Raw genomic sequence first — 18,335 nt, forward strand, 5'->3', positions numbered from 1 at the left:
ACTCTCTGGGCCCAGAGTGATGTCCACACGATGGGTGAGGGGTCACCTGGATAACCAGGCCCCTTCACCACCGAGACGTGTTTCTGTCGGGGTGGGCTGTCTGTATGGACTGCTCTGTGGGTCCCAGGCGCCTGTGACTTGCTGAGGGGTCCCCGTTGACCATTTGGGGAGCAGGAAGAAGGCTTTGGTTGATATACTGAGGGAAGAGGAGCTGGCTTTGAATGGCATGATATGACCAGGCTTCAAGAAGAAAAGGAAAAAGGCGATGCAAATTCAAGGTAGAATTACAATGAAACGGAAAGATATCAACAGAGGCCAGGCTGAGCCCTGTTTTGGGTGGCTGGGAAACCACCTGAAGTCCTAAGTCCCCCCATAGCAGCAACTTTTCTCAGGAAGTAGGGGCTCACAAGAGGATGGAGAAGATAGGCAGTGGATATTGAGGGACACACGGAAGATGATGCCCAGCCTACATCCATTAACATGTTCAGAATTGAACTTGGGCATCTATGTGCCATCCAGGCTATACCCAGAAGCCCTGAACCAGGTGTGGGCATCCAGGGATTTCCCTGGCAGAGTGGGGGGAGTTGGATATCCTTGGATAGAAATAACAGGCCCACCCCACTGCCCAGAGGAATGAATCCAAACCCCCTCCCATTCCAGAGCTTCTAACATCTGGTCTCAACTACTTCTCCACCAGTTTCACCCTCTCCACCCTAACACACATCCTGAGTCTGGCCTGGCCAGGGGTCTTCATGCACTAGGGTAATCAGCTCAAAGTCAAGTCTTTTATGGGTATATCCTGAGGAAGGATTTCTCAACCTCAGCACCATTGACATTTCAGGCCAGATGATTCTTTACTGGGATGGGAGGACCAAGTCTGTATTGGAGGATCTCTACCAGCAGCCCTGGTCTCTACCCACCAGATGTCAGTAGCACCCAGTCTCCAACTGTGACAACCAAAGATGTCTCCACACACGGCCAGATGTCCCCAGGGAGACAAAGTCCCCTCCTCCCACCAGTTAAGAACCAGTATCCTAAGGTTTGCCGTCATCAATTTGACACGTTTTGTTCATGCCAGGCAGTTTCAGTCCCTTTTAAGAATGTCTGCATCATCTTAAACATCTTTCTATATCATGACTCTTAAATAACTCATGGAAATTTCCATTCGAGAGGACTTCAGCCTTAATTTCAAACAAATAGGCATAATCCATGCTACCTATCAAGAAAATAAGACTCCTTAAATGTCAGCCAGATAAGAAGAGAATCGATATTCCTTAGTTAGGAAAACACCAACTCAGATCCCCTGCTCTAATACCCTTGTTATCTTTCTTCCTGAAGGAGCCTGTGGGGCGGAGACCAGTCCAGAACTTGCATGTATCAACAAGACTTTGGTGAGTTGTAAGCAGCTGCACAGAGCCCCATTCACATCAAACACCAAAAAAAGACTAAATATCTTTTAAAAAAATAAGTCACAGAAGCTGTCACAATTGGATAACTATCAGATCTCTGGATAGGAAAAGATTTTCAAAGCTTAGATAGAAACAAGCCCAAAGGAAAAAAAATAACACATTTTCTTAGAGAAAAATTAAATATTTCTTCTGAAACAAAAAAAAAAGCAAAAAAAATTTTCCTTTTGGAAAAATAATTTAGCATCTATTGGCTTAAATTATTTATTTGCCTAAATTATTTGTACTAAAAGTTTTAACACCTTCATCCATTAACCTTAAGTCTAAGAATCCAGCCTAAAGCCAGAATCCCAAATACAGAAAAGGCTTACTGCACAAGGATACTGCTTGCAATGTTGCTTAAAATAATGAACACCTGTAACATTCTCACCTGACAATCCTTTGGGGAGCAGTTAAGTCAAACCCCTGTGTACTGTGTACTTGAGCCTCTGTGTCCTGTTTACTAAGCAGCACTGTTAGGAAACTGCTATTTCCAGCTCACTGAGAGTGACATGGAGAAAGAACACTGACCCAGTGCGGGGACAGTCAAGCAGGCACGAGGGGCACATGGTGAGATTGAGGTGGGAAGCCCCATAAAAAAAGACTGGCAGGACCCCCAGGCAGGGACACTACTCTCCTGCCAGCACCATCCCAGTCCCTGGCCCAGAAGCTCTATCTCACTTTTTGCCTCTGAAACGGCTTAATTCTAGGAAAGTGGAACTTACCCCTAAAATTCTATTGGTTCCCTGAGCTCAATCCTGATTGGTTCTTTCTTCCACTCCTGATTGGTCCATTTCCCTCACTCCTGATTGGTTATTTCTCTCCCTCCTGATTGGTCCATTTCTACAAAGCTTGTTCCTAATTAGTCAACTTTTGTTATACCTTATTTGCATATCATGTTGCAAAGTGTAAACTGGCAGCCTATGAAAGCCTGTGTAACCCTACAGATGGGGTCTGGAGCTTGGAGTGTTAACTCCTCTGGGCCCTCTGGCATAATAAACCTGAGTTCTCCAACTCTCCACGTGCTGCTTGGTCTCTCACCCGGATCCAGGTTGCTGTCACAACTGAGCTGCAACACGGAGCTGTAACACGTTTTCCTGCAACAAGACCACAGCCCTGCAAACCACTGCAGGTTCACGTGTCTGGGGGCACATTCATAATAAAAAACCCTGGGATACATGTGATACACTCCATGTCACCAGTCATTTTAATCCTTTTAGAATTATGTTAACTGGGTTTCAATATAAAAATTCTTTATTTAATAAATTGGAGAGAGGTCTAACTTCATTTTCTTCCAACTGGAAAGACGGTTGTGCCATCACCATTTATTATATAATCCACCCTTTTCTTACTGGCTGGGAACACCACAGAGTCCAGTTTCTGTTCATTTCACTCAGCACAATACAATTAGAGTTTATTTCTGTGGAAATTTAAAAACCTGAAAAGTAAAAGTTGATTCTGGGCGGTAGAGCTAACAGTGTGGTGGCCTCAGTCTCAGCCGGGAGCTGTCAGAGATACAGAATCTCACAACCAGAATCTGCACTTAGCGGACTCCCCAGGGGACTCCCGGGCACAGGAGTTTGAGCAGCACAGTGTGATGGGTAGAGAAGAAGGTGTGCAGCTGGTCTTTATATTGGCTTTGGACACTGGCCTTGAATCAGTAGGAACCTAGACCCTGTCACTTGCTGCCAGGAACCCCTGGGGAAAAGCCCATCACCTTCAGCTTCTTCGTCTCCAAGGAGGGGTGGTCCCAACACCTGCTCTACAGATTGCTGTGATGACGGCAGAGGACCAGGGGACACCAGTAACATAGCAGGAACTCTGTAGGGGTAGCTCACTACACACCAGGGCCTCAGACTTGCCCACTTGCAAAACACACTAGAGTTTGCTGCCTGAAGTCTCCGCTCATAGGTGAATTGTTGAAAGAGATTTGGGAATCCTTTTTTTTTTATATAAAACTTTTTATTTTGAAATCATTTTACATTCACCTGCAGCTATAGGAAGTAATGCAGAGATCTATCTAAGCTTTACCCAGTTTCTCCCAATGATGGCATCTTTCAAAACATGGTAAATATCACAACCAGATTTGTCATTGATACAACCCACTGCTCTGATTAGCTTTCCCCCGTTTTACTGGCACTCCTGTTTGCTGTGCATGTATGTGTCTGTGTGCACGCAAGTTCTGAGCAATTTAACACATGATTTGTTTATGTATGCCAACACTATTTAAATGGCTTGCACAAAGACTTCCCAGCATTTTCAGGGGCCCTAGCTAAGTTCACTTCTGCCCTCAGCAAAATAAAGAATTGATTAAGTGACTAGAGTAAACAGAATCGAAGACAGAGGGAAATATTTAACCAAGTTCAGGACAAACTATTTCCAAGAGCAAGCTCACAGACCTCATTCAGTGAGATCTTAGCCATCTCTGAATCCTGTTTTCCACCCTTAGGGGTCTTTCTGCTCTAGTTCATGCTTTCCCACCAAACAACAAAGAAGGAAGCATCCTTGAACCATTCCAGATGTTTCTTCTCTCTCTGTCTTTGTCTCTGTCTATCTCTCTTTACCTATCTGTCTTTCTCTCTTTTCCCTCTGTGTCCTTGTCCCTCTGTTTCATTCTCTCCCACCCCCAACCCCTGCCAGCAGCACCTACCCTCAAAATATCACACCTCAGGAACCGAAAACTGAGAACCTCCAAGAGCACCTGTTGGCTATGCTGTTGCATTTCCGGGTTCTTGGTAATTTTCAACCAGATAAACTCCAGCCAGAAAAAGCTAACACCCTGGCCTGACTCGAACTGTGTGGAATCCAATTCCCTCCCTGGAGGGAGGAGGGTCTGTCTAAAGAGATTATGAAACTCCTGATGGGGAGAGGCTGGGAGAGGAGGGTAGATATAAGGGGACCGCAGGAGTGAGGAGGCACAGCTGGGTCCCCAGCCAGGATGGAAGGCAAGCTCTATGCTGGAGAAGACTATAAGAAAGAATTTGACCCCCAAGACAACTTGAAGACCTACTATGCCTTCGATTCAGGCACTGTAGCTGAAAATGAAATCCTGAAATTTAACCTCAAAAACCTCTTCCAGACCTTCTCTTCAGGTGAGTGGCTGGTCTCTATCTCGGGAGGGTGATGGGGCTTCACCTGACAGGAAGAACGGCAGGTGGCAGGGGACCTGTCCTCTGGGACACTGCTCACCAAGGATGCTGCAAAGGCAGCCCAGCCTGTGAACCTACAAGGGCCTCTGCCAGGTGGCCACCACTGGGGCTGGAACACTGGCCCTGGAGGCCAAAGAGCCAGGCTTGAACCTATGACAGTCGGCCTCAGTCTCTTCCCCTGGGAAATGGGAAGGTAACCTGTGGGGCTCACAGGCTCATTCTGGAGGGGAAATGAGACAACAGACATGAGCACACTGCCTGCATCTGACCATCTCTGCCTGTCTTCCCTTAAAGCCCGGCTTTGTAGCCTGGGCTCATGAATCCCCTTGGAAATCTGATAAATGCTCTGGTACACACGCACACACACACACACAGATTCCTAATATTCTATATGAAATTAAGAGAGTTCATGGGTAACCAAAGCCAAACTACAGAGCTCAGTTTACAAATCCCTGCTCTGGGGCATCAGACTGGGTGGTCAACAGAGATTACCACCCAAGTTCCTCAGTGCAACCCAGGGGTAGACCGAGATGGGAGAGAATGGGGTGGTCAGCCCAGTTCAGACTGCCAGTCAGTGGCAACAACAAAACTAAAGATCAGTTAATTTATGGCTGCCATGCACAGTTGGGCAGGGAGGGTACTGAACAAGTAGGGGTTACTCAGTCACTCAACAAATCTTGCCTAATTATGTAATCAGTGCCAAGAAAGCTAGATCAAGCAATATCCATAGAAATACAGAAGAAAGAAGGCTTAGGGTTCACAGGGAAATCTCAAGATACTTCTGGAGGAGGGACACGCACTAGGCCTTGAAAAATGGACAGATGGGTTTGAATGAAGGAGGGAGGGAGCAGAGAGAAGAGGGCAGCAAGCACTTGGTGCTACTCTGAAGCAAAGAGCCTTCCCCATAACTTACCAGATTCCCTCGCCTTCCCTGATTGGCTGAGCCAAAGTGGAACCACTGGCTCAGGTCTCACCCTTTATCCAAGATTCTTTTCTCTGTAGCAAGAAGGTGATGGGGTTGGGGTGGTGGGGTGACTTTCACCATTGTTTTAAACCCAGAGTCAGAGCACTGTTGGAAACAAACCAGTTCCACTTGGGAAGTCAATCTGAAACCTGCCCAGAAGTGCAGAACTTGTCCTATCAGGCCTCTGGGGGCAGCAAGGGGGACTTGATGTGAGCCAGGCTGTGGCCCACCCTCCAGCTGTTACCCACCTGAGCCCCAGGCATGGACTCTGGTGTCCCCACACATCTGGGTGCCACTCAATGGCAGGGTCGGTCTCCTGTGTGTCACCCTCCCCAGCCAGCAAGTCCTGGGGAAGGGCAGGGCCTGGCGTGTCCAGCCACCAAAGCTGGGCCCGGAGTAGGGTGTCCCCACCACAGACCCGCACGTGCTGTCTCCTGCAGGAGGAGTGGGAGGTGACATCCTGATCGACATTGGCTCGGGCCCCACCATCTACCAGCTGCTCTCGGCCTGTGAGGCCTTCCGGGAGATCATCGTCTCGGACTACACGGAGCAGAACCTCTGGGAGCTGGAGAAGTGGCTGAAGAAGGAGCCGGGGGCCTATGACTGGTCCCCAGCCGTGCAATACGTGTGTGAGCTGGAGGGAGACAGGTACCCACGGCCACCGTCCTTCTCAGACGAGGTCTCCCCAGCCCCCACAGGACAGAGCGCGGGCCTGCCACCCTGCTCCCCCCACCACCTCCCTACTCTTTCTTCCTGAACCACTTGGGTCTCCTTGCCCCCGAGCTCCCCCCTTCTCTTGAAGTGAGTCCCACAACCAGCCTTAGTTTAGCTCAGCTAAGCTTAGCTGCCTGTGTTCTTAGCTTAGGTTGCCCTCTCTGCGCTCCACGAGTTACATCCCGCCCGTGCTGTAGGACCAGCCTCAGTCTCACTGCTCCCTAGAAGCCTCCTCTGATTGCCCCTGACCACACAGATATCACGTTCCTCTGAAAACTAGTGGTTCAGCTCTCCTTTAACTAAATGTTGAATCCATGGATTTCAGGGTATCCCCCTGAAGCACTGTTGCCAAAACCCATAGACCAACAGCACCCACCCCCTCTAGGCACCCTCCCCATTCAATTCACAGAGTGGACACGCATCTACCAGAGCCCCAGGGGTACAGGCAGCATTCTGGCCCTGATTCTACAGCCAAGGAAACTGAGGCTCAGACCTGGAGAGTGACCTCTAGGCCACCTTAGAGCCAGGATAAAGACCAGAGTTTAAATTTAAATTCCTGCCCCACCCTAGGGTCACTAGGGCCTGACCCAGTTACAGGTGGCGGCAGCCTGAAGTGGGTCAGGGCTCGAGGGTCTCTAAGCACAGGGGTCTCCATGAAACCCAGCCTGGGCCTCATTCATTCCCGTCACCATTCGTGGAGAGCATTCTGAGGGTCACTCTCACTTCTAAGTACTGGGGACATCGCAGTGAACTTAGTCTCGGCTCCATGGAGCTGACTTTCTAGTAGTGAAGTCAACACAATCACATTAGATAGAAACTGAGATTCAGGAAAAATTAGTGTTAAGTGAATAATCTTTACCTGAGTAGAGGCCTAGAGAGAGGTAAGGCTGTTGTGTTAAGTATGACAGTGTCTTAGTCACCTTGGGCAGACATACAAAATGAATAAAACCAGTGGCTTAAACAGAGACATTCACTTCTCATGGTTTTGGGAGCTGTTAGTTCAAGATCAGGTTACCAGCCATCAGGTCAGGTCCAGTGAGGGCCCACTTCCTGGGCTGTAGATGGCCGTCTTCTCGCTGTGTCCTCACATGGAGGACAAGGAGAGAGAGAGAGCTCTTGGGTCACTTTTTTTTAAAGGCACAAATCCCACCCTGAGGGGCCTCATCCTCGTGACCTCATCTAACTCTAATTATTGCCAAAGACCCCATCCCCAAATACCATCACATTGAGGGTTAGAGTGTCCGCATATGAGTTTGAGGGGGTCAGAATTCAGCCCATAGCAAATGGTAAGAGATGGCCTCTCCAAGGAGGAGCCCCCAGAGCAGCTTCCTGGGTGAGGTGAGGGAGAAAAGATGTGAAGATGTGAGGAAAGAGAGTGCCAGGCAGACGGAACAGCATGGGCAAAGGCCCATCAGGGAGAAAGAGCTGGCTGTGAATTTAGGGACCTAGAAGAAGGTGACTGTGGGTTGAGCAAGTGAAAAGCAGAGTCAGGAGTCAGGAAGGTGGTAGAGGGCCAAGGTGAGGAGTGTGGACTCTAGTATGAATCTCAATAACACTAGAGAGGGAAGTGACCTAGAAGGATCTGCATGTTTAAAGAGCCAGGGGATGTAGGGAGGAGGCACGGGGACTTATGCTTACTGAGTATAGAGTTTCCACATGGGGGGATAAAAAATTTTGGAAGCAGACATGGGGACAGTTGCAGTCATTGTAAATGCAATTAATGCCCCTGAACTGTACACTAAAAATTGTTTAGATGGCAAATTTTTCTTATATATATTTTACAACTTAAAAAATTAATAATGCAATGGACCAAAAATTGAATTATTTTGAATTATTAAGAAGAAAGAGAAAAAGAAGGAGGAAGAAGAAGAAGACGAAAGAGGAATCAAATGTTAAATTCACTATCACCTACCACCGGTATAGCTTTGAGCAAATCACTTAACCTCTCTGGGCCTCAGTTTCCTCATCCATATAATGTGGGGAATATGATCTCCTTCAGAGAGTTGCTGAACAGGTTAAATCACTCTCCTTGTCCACAGGAAGCACTCTGGACAGTGGTAAGGGGTGGGGGCCACTGTCACAATCATCACCTCCATGACCCTTCCCCACAGGAGCAGGTGTCAGGAGAAGGAGTCACGGCTCCGAAGGACAGTCACTCAGTTACTGAAGTGTGATGTGACCCAGCCACACCCCCTGGCACCAGCCCAGGTGCCACCAGCTGACTGCGTGCTGACCCTGCTGGCCCTGGAGAGTGCCTGTCCTGATGCAGACGCCTACCGAGCAGCGATCCGGGGCTTGGTCAGCCTGCTGAAGCCGGGCGGGCACCTGGTCACCATGGCAGCCCTGCGCTCCAAGCACTACATGGTGGGTGCCAAGAAGTTCTTTGGGCTCCCCTTGGAGAAGGAGACGGTGGAGAAGGCCGTGCAGGAGGCTGGCTGCCAGGTGCTGCGGTGCGAGTACTGCCCCATCAGTTACTCAGAGGTTCATTCCACCAACGAGGGCATCTGCTTTGTGGTCGCCCGCAAAGGCCCCAGGGCCTGAGGACACCCTGGCACAGAGGCCCTGCCCCAGAGGGCAAGTCACAGCCAGAGTGGCCAGAGTCTCACCCACAGCCCTCTAAAAATGGCTGAGCTTTAACTCCACCCTTCACTCTGATTAGCACATCCCAAGGTCACACGAGAAAAGCAGGCCCTCCTCTCCCCTAGCCCAGGGATCTGGCCCCCACACCCCTTCTGATTCATTGCGCGTCAAAAATCAGGGAAATAAAGTGGCTCAACGAGATATTGTTGTGATTTGGGTTCCCCATCAGCAGACCCGGGGAATAGGATTTGAGTGCAAAGAGCTGATCTGAGAGGGATCCCAGGAAACAGACACGGGAGCATGAGAAGGAGGAAGACAGGGAGGTGACACAGGGTGTGTCATCAAGCCGGTCACCACTGTGGAAACTGGCGCTCATCTGTGGGGCAGGGCCTTGGGAGACCCACCTGAGAGAGCTGGGCCTTTGTCCACCAGCTCCCAGTGTCATGGGTGAGGGCTTTCCCAGGGGCGTTAATTGGCAGCATCTTCAGCCTGCCTGTTCATGGGCCAGAGGGGGAGACACGCTCAGGCAAAGACTTGCAGGGCTGGTCCCTGGAGTTGGGCCCCAGGCCAGTGGGACAGGGAGGGGGCTCCGAGAGCTCCCCCAACAGATACAGATGCCGCATTGGCTCGGGTGTGGGGCCGGTTCTGGGCAGCCTGGCCCTTCTGCAGGAGGAGCAGGACCTCAGGTTATCAAAGGCTAAAGAACTGCAAGAACTAGGTGACTTCTAGGCCAAACTCCTGCTCCCGCTCAGGTGGGAAAGCGAACAACTGGGAGGGGAGGTGACCGGCTCCTGACAGCTCAGTGAGTCAACTGCACAGCCTAAACAGGAGCCGGGGGCCGGGTTAGGCTGGGCCTGGGGGGAGACGGAGCTTCCAGGGAGTGGGTGCAACGTGGGGCCAGGAGAGTCCACTGGGAGCCTGTACCCAGCCCATGGACCTGTGCCCTCGATTTTTCTTGCTGAGGTCACCCCATGGGCCCAGCACCCTGGCCTTAGGAGGGGAACCAGGCATTCTGAGGCAGCTCCCCACAGTACCTGTGAGGCCAGGTTACTGCGGATCTGGCAGGGGATGGAGCTGCAGCGATGGTCAGCTGAGCAGCCCACGCAGGGCAGGGAGTCAGGCTGTTCCATCCATATGACCAAGAAAGCGAGCTCTTAGAGGTTAGGGAAGAACTAGGGCCATGTCCCTAGAAGAACCTTCACAAGCTCAGCTGTGTCTGGACACCCTCCTTCTCCACACAGATGGTCAGCTCACATCCCGGTCAGGTCCTGACACCGCGCTGCCATGTTCTCCCTGGGATGTGGGAGGGCGTCAGCCTTGGTCCACCCAAGCTTGGCTCCCGTGAAGCCCCTAATGCTCTCTGAACTGTGGCATGGGCCCCCTCTTTGCTCCCAGTGTTCCAACCCCAGTCACGCTCGCCCGAGCAGCCTCCCAAAGCAAACGCAGTCATGCCTCTGCCCTGTTGAAACCCTGGGCCGCAGACTAAGGTCCCACACATAACATAATGGCCCACGAGGCCCTCCACAACCTCACTGCTGCCTCCTGTCCTGCAGCCACCATGCAGGGCTCCTTGAACCAGGCCAGCGACCTCCCACCTGCACGTCCTCCCTACAAAGGGCTCCTTCTCCCTCCTCCAGCCCATGTCCCAGCTCTGAACAGCTTCCAACAAGCTGTGCAGGAAAGGGCAGTGCCAGGGGAAGGGCTGAGCCAGGACCCCTCAGCCAGATGAAAGGGCAGCTTCCAACTGCGAGCCTGCTGCTAAGCCCAGTATTTTCCAAACTGCTTCCACGGTGCTCTTGGGAGTCCCAGAGGTCAGTAGCAGGCGAGTCCTCCTCCTTCCAACCTCAGCTGGGACTTGGGGAGCTGACAGGAGAGAAGGGGCAGTGGGAGACAGCAATGACTTCCCATGGCCACCAGAGAGCAGTGCAGGGCAGGAAGCTGCCAGCAGAGGTGCAGGGCGGGCAGAAGGCAGAGGTTCCTCAGGAAAGAAAACTGTGCTTGGGCCAACTTTTGGCTCATGGGGGCTGTGCCAGGCCTCATTGAGCCCAGAAGCCAGCACACTCAGCGGAGCCTGGAAACCCTTGGACAGGCATAGCCTTCAGGAAGCCAGAACTTCCTGTCTCTGGACACTGAGTTTCAGCTGGGCCCCAGAGACCAGGGCTTTGCAAACTAAGGTGCCTGTGAGTCACCTGGGGAGCTTGTTTACCTGTGGATCCTGATCCAGGAGATCTGATGCGGTAGGCCTGGGATTCTGCATTCCCAAAAGGCCTCAAGGGATCCAACACTACTGGTCTGAGGGCCATACTTGGAGGATCAAGGCCCTGAGGAATGCATCTTGAATTCTGACTTTTCCCAGAAATAACAGGGCTGCTGGGCACAGCTTGGAGCTGGCACAGCTCACTTCCCTGGCTCCCGTCTCCAGGTGAGAGAGGGAGGAGCCCAGCACTCCACCCAGGAAATACCCCACTCCCCTTCTCTTACTCCCGGGGGTGGGGGGCCCTCCTCCTCCCTCTGGTCTTTGACAGTCTTCTCCACCAGATGGCGCTCCTCCAGTGCAGGGGCTGGGGGTGCCCCAGACTCCTCACCTCAGCAGTTCCCTGTCAGGCGCGGCAGGATCTGCTGCTGCTAAAGCTGGTGTGTATTTCAAACAACTAGACACCTTCCAGCCAGCCCTTGGTGACAAAGGTCCCCCCACAGCCACATCACCTGCCCTCCTCTGAGCTCCTACGAGGCAGAGGGGACAGGGTGCTTTTTGTTGCAGATTTCCAACTTGAGACCCACAGATAAACAAAATGACTTCCACAAAGGCATCACCTTCAATATTCCCAGCTCTAGTCCCTCAGAGAAGCCTGGCAGGGGCTCGGGCCGGGGTTCTCACTCTGGATATGCATTGCAATCACCCAGGGAGCTGTCACCTTCCTGCAGCCCGGGTCTCCCCCCGACCAGCTAGATCAGAAGATCTGAGGTAGAGGCTGGGGACCCAGGCAGCAGTATTTCAAGACAATCTCCTGGTGATTTGAATGTGTAGCCAAGATTGACAACTGCTGGCCTGGCCCAGGGCTTCTGAAACATTATGTTACTCCTGCACCTCTTGGGGCGCTGTGAACATGCAGATTCTGATTAGGCAGGGCTGTGGTGGGCTGGGAATCTGCATTTCTGACCTGTTCCCACGTGATGCCTCTGCTGCTGATTCCAGAACCACCTTGAGTAACAAGAGTACAGAGGGGGACTGAGGAACACAGTACAGTGGTCCAAGTGTGAAGTAATGACCCCTGAGGTACCACGTCCTTCAGGACCTGGGGTCTTGAATGAGTCAGAAAAGGCCTCTCAATCATCAAGGCCAGAAGTCTCCGTGCTGCCTCTACTGTCACTGGCCATCCAAGAATCACTCACCCCTCCCAGAAGCTCCCCCACAGAGCAGCTGTCTGTATTTTAGCCCTGCTTACTGCCCGGCGCTCCCGACTACAGTGTCCAGCTGCCTCCACGTGCCTGGCCCTCGGCCCCTCTAACTTAGCAAGTCCTTAGACAAGACCCCCATCCCCACACATGCTGCTCCCACCACGTTCCCACCCCAGAGGGGACACTTCCGTCCACGCTCTCACCCGTCTCAGCCTCCTTCCTCTCTCACCTCGGTCCCCACCCCGGCTCACCCCAGTCTCTTGATGTTTCCCCCAAACAGCTTCTCAGATCCACTCAGCTGCTCTCAACCCCATCACTGCCCTGAACCCAGCTGTTTGAGCTTCACTTCCAATCCGCAGTGGTTTCCTGACCAGCCCCGGCCTCTGGATCCACCAATTTGTGTCTGTTTCCATCTTTTCCACCAGACAGTGAACTCCCCGGAGCACGTTGTCCTTAGCCACTATCAGATGTCTGATAGATGCTGTCTGCATGAAGGAGAGAGTCAGGGGCCCTGGTGTCCAGTCCTGGCTCTGTTCACTTACTTGCTGATTGTGGGGACACCCTTTCTCCTCCCTGGCCTCACTCTCCTCATCTGAAACTGGACCCAGTGATGCTGAAACATCAGTTTTGAGATCCGTGGGAGGGGATTATGACTTGTTCCTGCTCACTGCTCAACCCAGGCCAGGAGGGACAGCTGAGTGGCCCAGGAGAGAACTGCCAGGGGCCTCCTGAGCTCAGGCGTGACAGGTAAACAGAGAAGAGATGCTTTTTTTTCCCTCCCTGTCTCCTCACCCTTAGCCAAGCCCTCTCCTGAACCTGGAGCCCCCGGGCTTGAGAAAGGTCAGGCTGTCCCCACCTCCGGACTCTTGGCAGCAGGACGGACATCACAGGGAGCTTGTTAGAAATGCAGACTCTCAGGTCCCAGCCCCAACCTGCTGCAGCACATCCGAATCTTAACTAGATCCCCAAAGGCTTTGATGCATATTAAAGCCTGAAAGGGCCTGATCTAGAACTGGAGAAATGAAGACAGGAAACAGAGGGGGAGGAGGGACAGAGAGAGGGAGACAGGCTCCTTCCTAGTGGCCTCCTCTGGGCCCTCCTCACACTCAGCCTCTCAGCTCAGTTGTGACAGGTCCCTGCCTCACAGCTCAGAGCAGCTCCTCCCTCCTCACTCCCTCCCTTCGCCACCAGATCACCCTTTTATTTCCTTCACCTCACATGTCGCTCTCTTCCCTTCTCCATCCCCTTCCCTCCCTGGAAGAGTCATTGCCTCCATTTCCCTGCTGTATCCCCAGTGCCCATCCATCACCAGCTCCGTGCCCCACCGGTATTGTTCAAGAAATCAGTTGATGATGTGAAACTTACGATTGTGGACTTGGTGCTGCTACAACCTTCTCCCTTTGAACTTCAGAGTTGCTGAAGCCATCTAATCCAGCGGCTTTGTCTCATTCTTTACATTTCCAATGGCCCACAATCCAACAACTTGGTGCTTCAGGCAGAACATGGAGAATTCAAAAGCGTGTTCAAAAGGGTAGGGTAGATTGCCTTCCCTTTCCAGCAGCCAACGTGTCTTTGCAAATGACTTTGCTGCTTCTCCCACTGAGAGGTCACGTCCATTTCTCTCCATCACCTCCCCTCTCCCCATCTGGGTTTGCCCATGTGAGTTGCTTTGGCCAATGCTATATTAATAAAAGTGATGCCACTGGGGCTTGAAAAGCACTTGTACATTTGTACCATCTATTGTTCTTGGTATTTCACCAAAGAGCTGAAAATTTATGTCTACACAAATGCTGGTACATAATGTCTATTCCTGCTTTATTCATAACTGCCAAAATGGAAGCAACCAAGATGCCCTTCTGTAGGTGAATGAATAAACTGAGGTCCATCCAGACATGGAATATTATTTGGTGCTAAAAAAAAGTAACGATTTCTCAAGCCATGAAAGACACGGAGGAACCTTCAATCATGTTACTAAGTGAAAGAAGCCGATGGGAAAAGGCTACGCACTGCATGATTCCAACTATATGACAACCTGGAATAAATGCCCCAGCCTCATGTCCTTTGAATGAACAAGGAGGAAGCAGCATTGCAAAGGCACCAAACCTGAAGTTGGAAGGGCTCAAAGGAAGACTGGCACCCCGGGGCCCTACATGTGGAGGGGCAGGTGGGCAGAAGGCAGGCTCAGCACCCCACAGGGGATGAGATCTGAGGAGAGGGGCTCTCCAGTGCATACCCGGGTCACATGCATTCCAGGAAGCCGTGGGCCCTGCTTCCGGAGGAGGTGCCAGGTGAGCCAGAGGCACGAGTGGAGGCCTGGCCTGGGTACCAGGAGGCCCAGGTTCCAATTCTGATGCTACCAGTGACAGTGGTGTGACCTCAGGGAAGTTTTCTCCCCTCACATGAGCCTGGTGTGAGTCTCATGCCCTCACCCAGTGTGGCTACATGGATAGCATCTTTCCTCGCACAGAACCCAAGCCCCTGCTGGCTCCCTCCTGCTGCAACTCTCAAGCCCCCAGCTCCAGATCATGGGCTCCTGGTTCTTGTCTCTAAGACAGACAATCTTGTGTCATGGAGCCAGGGAGAAGCAACAACCCCTTGCCCCATTAACTTCTCTCTCCCGAGTGCCCTGGCACACCCGCTCCCACCCTGTACCCCACAGACGACACCACACACACATAACACAATGTTGTCTATGCACATTATACACACACATCATATACATACAAACACAGGAAAATATATATCATACACACACTCTACACACACACACACACACACACACACACACACACACACACACACACACACGTCTCTGCTCTCCTCTGTCCCCTCTGGGTCTCTCGGGGTCCCCTGTCTACTCTGCTGGCAGTGGAATCCCGCTCTGCCTCTCCCCCAGAGTTATTGTGCCCATTTTAGACCTCAGAAGGCATAACTGCTTGTTTTTCCCTCAATACCACAAAGAAGGAAATCTTGTGTGCTGCGGCGGCAAAGGCAGAAAGCTTCTGGAAATGCATTAAGGGGGCTGAGCATGCGGCTTTCAGCAGCCAAACCACCCCCCACCACGGCTCCTGCATTGCGGTACTGGGGGAGGGGGAAGGTGTGACGAGTCCCAGAGTCCTCGGGAGAAGGACCCAATGGGTGGCGCCCGCCAGCGGGTGCAGAGCTGTCAGGAAAGGGGGTCCCAGCACAGGCAGGCCACTTGAGAACCACGGAGTCAACCACCCAGCTCACAAATGGGAAAACCTAGACTCTGGGAGGCGGGGAGCAGCCCGAGAGCAGGAAGCTGGGTGGGAACCCCATGCCCTGGAGGTTTACACGAGTTAGGAACCCTGGATTCCAGGCCCGGCTGGACCTCTCATCAGCCGTGTGGCCCTGGGCAGCCACCCCTCCCTGATACAAGGTGGCAGAAGCAAGATGGTGCACGGGGTCTCCCCCAAGGCTCAAAGGCCTCTCCATCTCCTCTCCATGGTGCCCCAGCCTAAAGGGAAGGGACCTGACGGGGCACAGCAGTGTCCACTGAAGGGCAGCCACGGAGGGCCTCGGTCAGGTGACATGTGAGGCAGGAGATGTAGGAAGGAGCCACAGGGGTATCTGAAAAGTGCCTTCCAGGAAGAGGGGACAGCTGGTGTCAAAGACTCTGAGAAGGGAGGGTGCCTGGCAAGTTCCAGGGACAAGGTATAAAGGTGTCTGTGTGTGTGTGTGCAGGCATCCGTGTCTGTGTTGTTCGTGCAAATGTCTGTGTGTACCCAGGGGCACACTTGTGCCTGTAGACACGTGTGTGAATGGTGAGTATGTCGTTAGTGCTGGCCCCTGTGTGTTTTTTCTGTGCACATCCGTGCCCGTGTGTGTGGCGAGCCCTGTGGGCCACCGTAAGGCCCAGGCCCTTCCCCTGAGTGAGGTGAGATCCATCAGAGGCACTTGAGCAGAGGCCTGACAAGCTGGGACTCTGCCTTCAAGGCCAGCTGAGGGATCGAGAGTTGGGGCAGCCCCCCGGGGGCCGCGTCTCTGCCTGGGTGTCTGGCTGCCGGCCCTGGTGTCACCTGGACCCGCGCCAAGGCCTGGGCTCAGCGGTGCCACCCAAGCTCTGTTCATCCAGGCCCAGAGCAGGGGGGCAACAGGGGAAGGGGAGGATGTGCAGCAGAGGGGGCGGGAGTAGGTTGGGCTCGGCCTGGGCCCCAAATGAATTCTTGGGCATCTAATTGTGGAAGAACAGTTGAGAAGGAAGATTAGAATCACCCCTGGCCCAGCCTCAGCTCAGAGGGCTCTGTAAATAATGCCCTGAATAATTAGAGAGAGATTGTACCTCCCCTTCCTCCTGCCTCCACCTCTGGGGAGAGATGTTCACCTGCAAATAAATTAAAACCGAACCCAGCAATTTGCATGACTCCAGCTCTCAGACTGTGTGAAAACCACCAGGTGCCCTGAAGACCCGGTGCCCCGGGTGCGGTGCTGTCAGGCTGGTTCCGCTCCGCTCGTAGCCCTGGTGGGTGTCCCGGCTTCTGGGGCAGGGTCTCTGGCCTGTGCTCACTCTCTGGGCCCAGAGTGATGTCCACACGATGGGTGAGGGGTCACCTGGATAACCAGGCCCCTTCACCACCGAGACGTGTTTCTGTCGGGGTGGGCTGTCTGTATGGACTGCTCTGTGGGTCCCAGGCGCCTGTGACTTGCTGAGGGGTCCCCGTTGACCATTTGGGGAGCAGGAAGAAGGCTTGGTTGATATACTGAGGGAAGAAGAGCTGGCTTTGAATGGCTTTGAATGAATGATATGACCGGGCTTCAAGAAGAAAAAGAAAAAGGCGATGCAAATTCAAGGTAGAATTACAATGAAATGGAAAGATATCAACAGAGGCCAGGCTGAGCCCTGTTTTGGGTGGCTGGGAAACCACCTGAAGTCCTAAGTCCCCCCATAGCAGCAACTTTTCTCAGGAAGAAGGAGACATTTTGGTGAGAAATAACAGGAGGCCTGTTACCAGGTGGGCCTGAGAGAACCATGGGGTCTTGGCCCCAACTCAGTGCAGGACCCAGTGGCCTCTGCTCCAGGCCCACCCCTGGCAGTGGCTCTGGCCCAACTGCTGGCTAGCCAGTGGCCAAAACTCCTTGTATGTAAAAGAAGCCAGGAGGACTCTTGAAACCTAGAATTCAAGTTCTACCTGTCAGAAGGATGTCCCACCTCACCTGCCCGTTCTCCAGGTGATGGCCCCACCTTGCTGAAAACCAGAGCATCCCATACTGTCCTGGCAGAGGCCCAGGGAGGAGTTGGAGTTGGAACTCTCTCTCTCTCTGCCCCCCCAACCCTCCGACCCACCGTGTCACTCTCTCTCTCTCTCTCTTTCTCAAACACACACACACACACACACACACACACACACACACACACAGGAAAGAGGACTCATGCCTCCCTCCCAGCTAGGGCTCCAGCCACCTTGCTATGTGCATCCTGCCCACAAAGCTTTCCATCCCCCAGAACCTGTGACCTCCCCAATCCTGCAGCCAAAACCAATTACTGGCACCCAATTAATCAAGTCTTCCTAGACACCAAACTCACAGGCAGAGCAGCAGGGGCGCGCTGAGGCCTGTCTGGAAACAGAGAAGGGAGTTGTTTTAAGTGTTCTGAGCTGGGGGGCTGTAGAGGCAGATTTATCCCCCTTTTCATCTACTTAAAGTGACAGAACCCTCTAGAACTCTGTGCCTCTGCCAGAGAGCTGGAATCTGATCAGATGGAGTTGCTCCCCACTAACCTGCCCAGAGAGGATTATTGGGGCAAAACTTTACTTTCACGTTCTTGTTGGCAGGTGATGGTGGTGGTGAGTTATGAAGCACCTACTATGTGCCAGGTATTGAATTCCCATTATTTATTTGTTAAGTTCCACTTGAGCTGGGTGCCATTATTCTGGTTTGACAGACTAGGCAACTAAAAGTGGGTGAAATCAAGAAATTTGCTGAAACTCACACAGAATGACCTGCCCACATTAGCCTATAACCCCCACCTCCATGTCTTCATTGCCACAATGGAACTTCCAGGTTTCCTGGGGCTGCTGGGACAAATTACCACAAACCTCACGGCTTAAAATAACAGAAACTTAG

The 18,335-nt window shown here is 52.4% G+C and overlaps 1 protein-coding gene across 1 annotated transcript; it reads left to right on the forward strand.

Annotated features, from left to right (window-relative positions):
* Positions 1-4,254: 4,254 nt before the first annotated feature.
* Positions 4,255-8,875, forward strand: LOC116154033 (indolethylamine N-methyltransferase). The gene is made up of 3 exons (XM_031455131.2): positions 4,255-4,537; positions 5,999-6,206; positions 8,384-8,875. Exons 1-3 carry the CDS (start codon positions 4,384-4,386, stop codon positions 8,811-8,813), a joined length of 792 nt encoding a protein of 263 aa, XP_031310991.2. The 5' UTR covers positions 4,255-4,383; the 3' UTR covers positions 8,814-8,875.
* The last annotated feature ends 9,460 nt before the right edge of the window (positions 8,876-18,335 follow it).

This window comes from Camelus dromedarius, chromosome 7 (assembly GCF_036321535.1).
Source record: "Camelus dromedarius isolate mCamDro1 chromosome 7, mCamDro1.pat, whole genome shotgun sequence".
Classification (NCBI taxonomy): domain Eukaryota; kingdom Metazoa; phylum Chordata; class Mammalia; order Artiodactyla; family Camelidae; genus Camelus; species Camelus dromedarius.

Coding starts and splice junctions, on each gene's coding strand:
- LOC116154033 (XM_031455131.2), top strand. CDS start 4,384: ATGGAAGGCAAGCTCTATGCTGGAGAAGACTATAAGAAAGAATTTGAC. Junction 4,538..5,998: donor CTTCCAGACCTTCTCTTCAG/GTGAGTGGCTGG, acceptor TGTCTCCTGCAG/GAGGAGTGGGAGGTGACATC. Junction 6,207..8,383: donor TGTGAGCTGGAGGGAGACAG/GTACCCACGGCC, acceptor CCTTCCCCACAG/GAGCAGGTGTCAGGAGAAGG.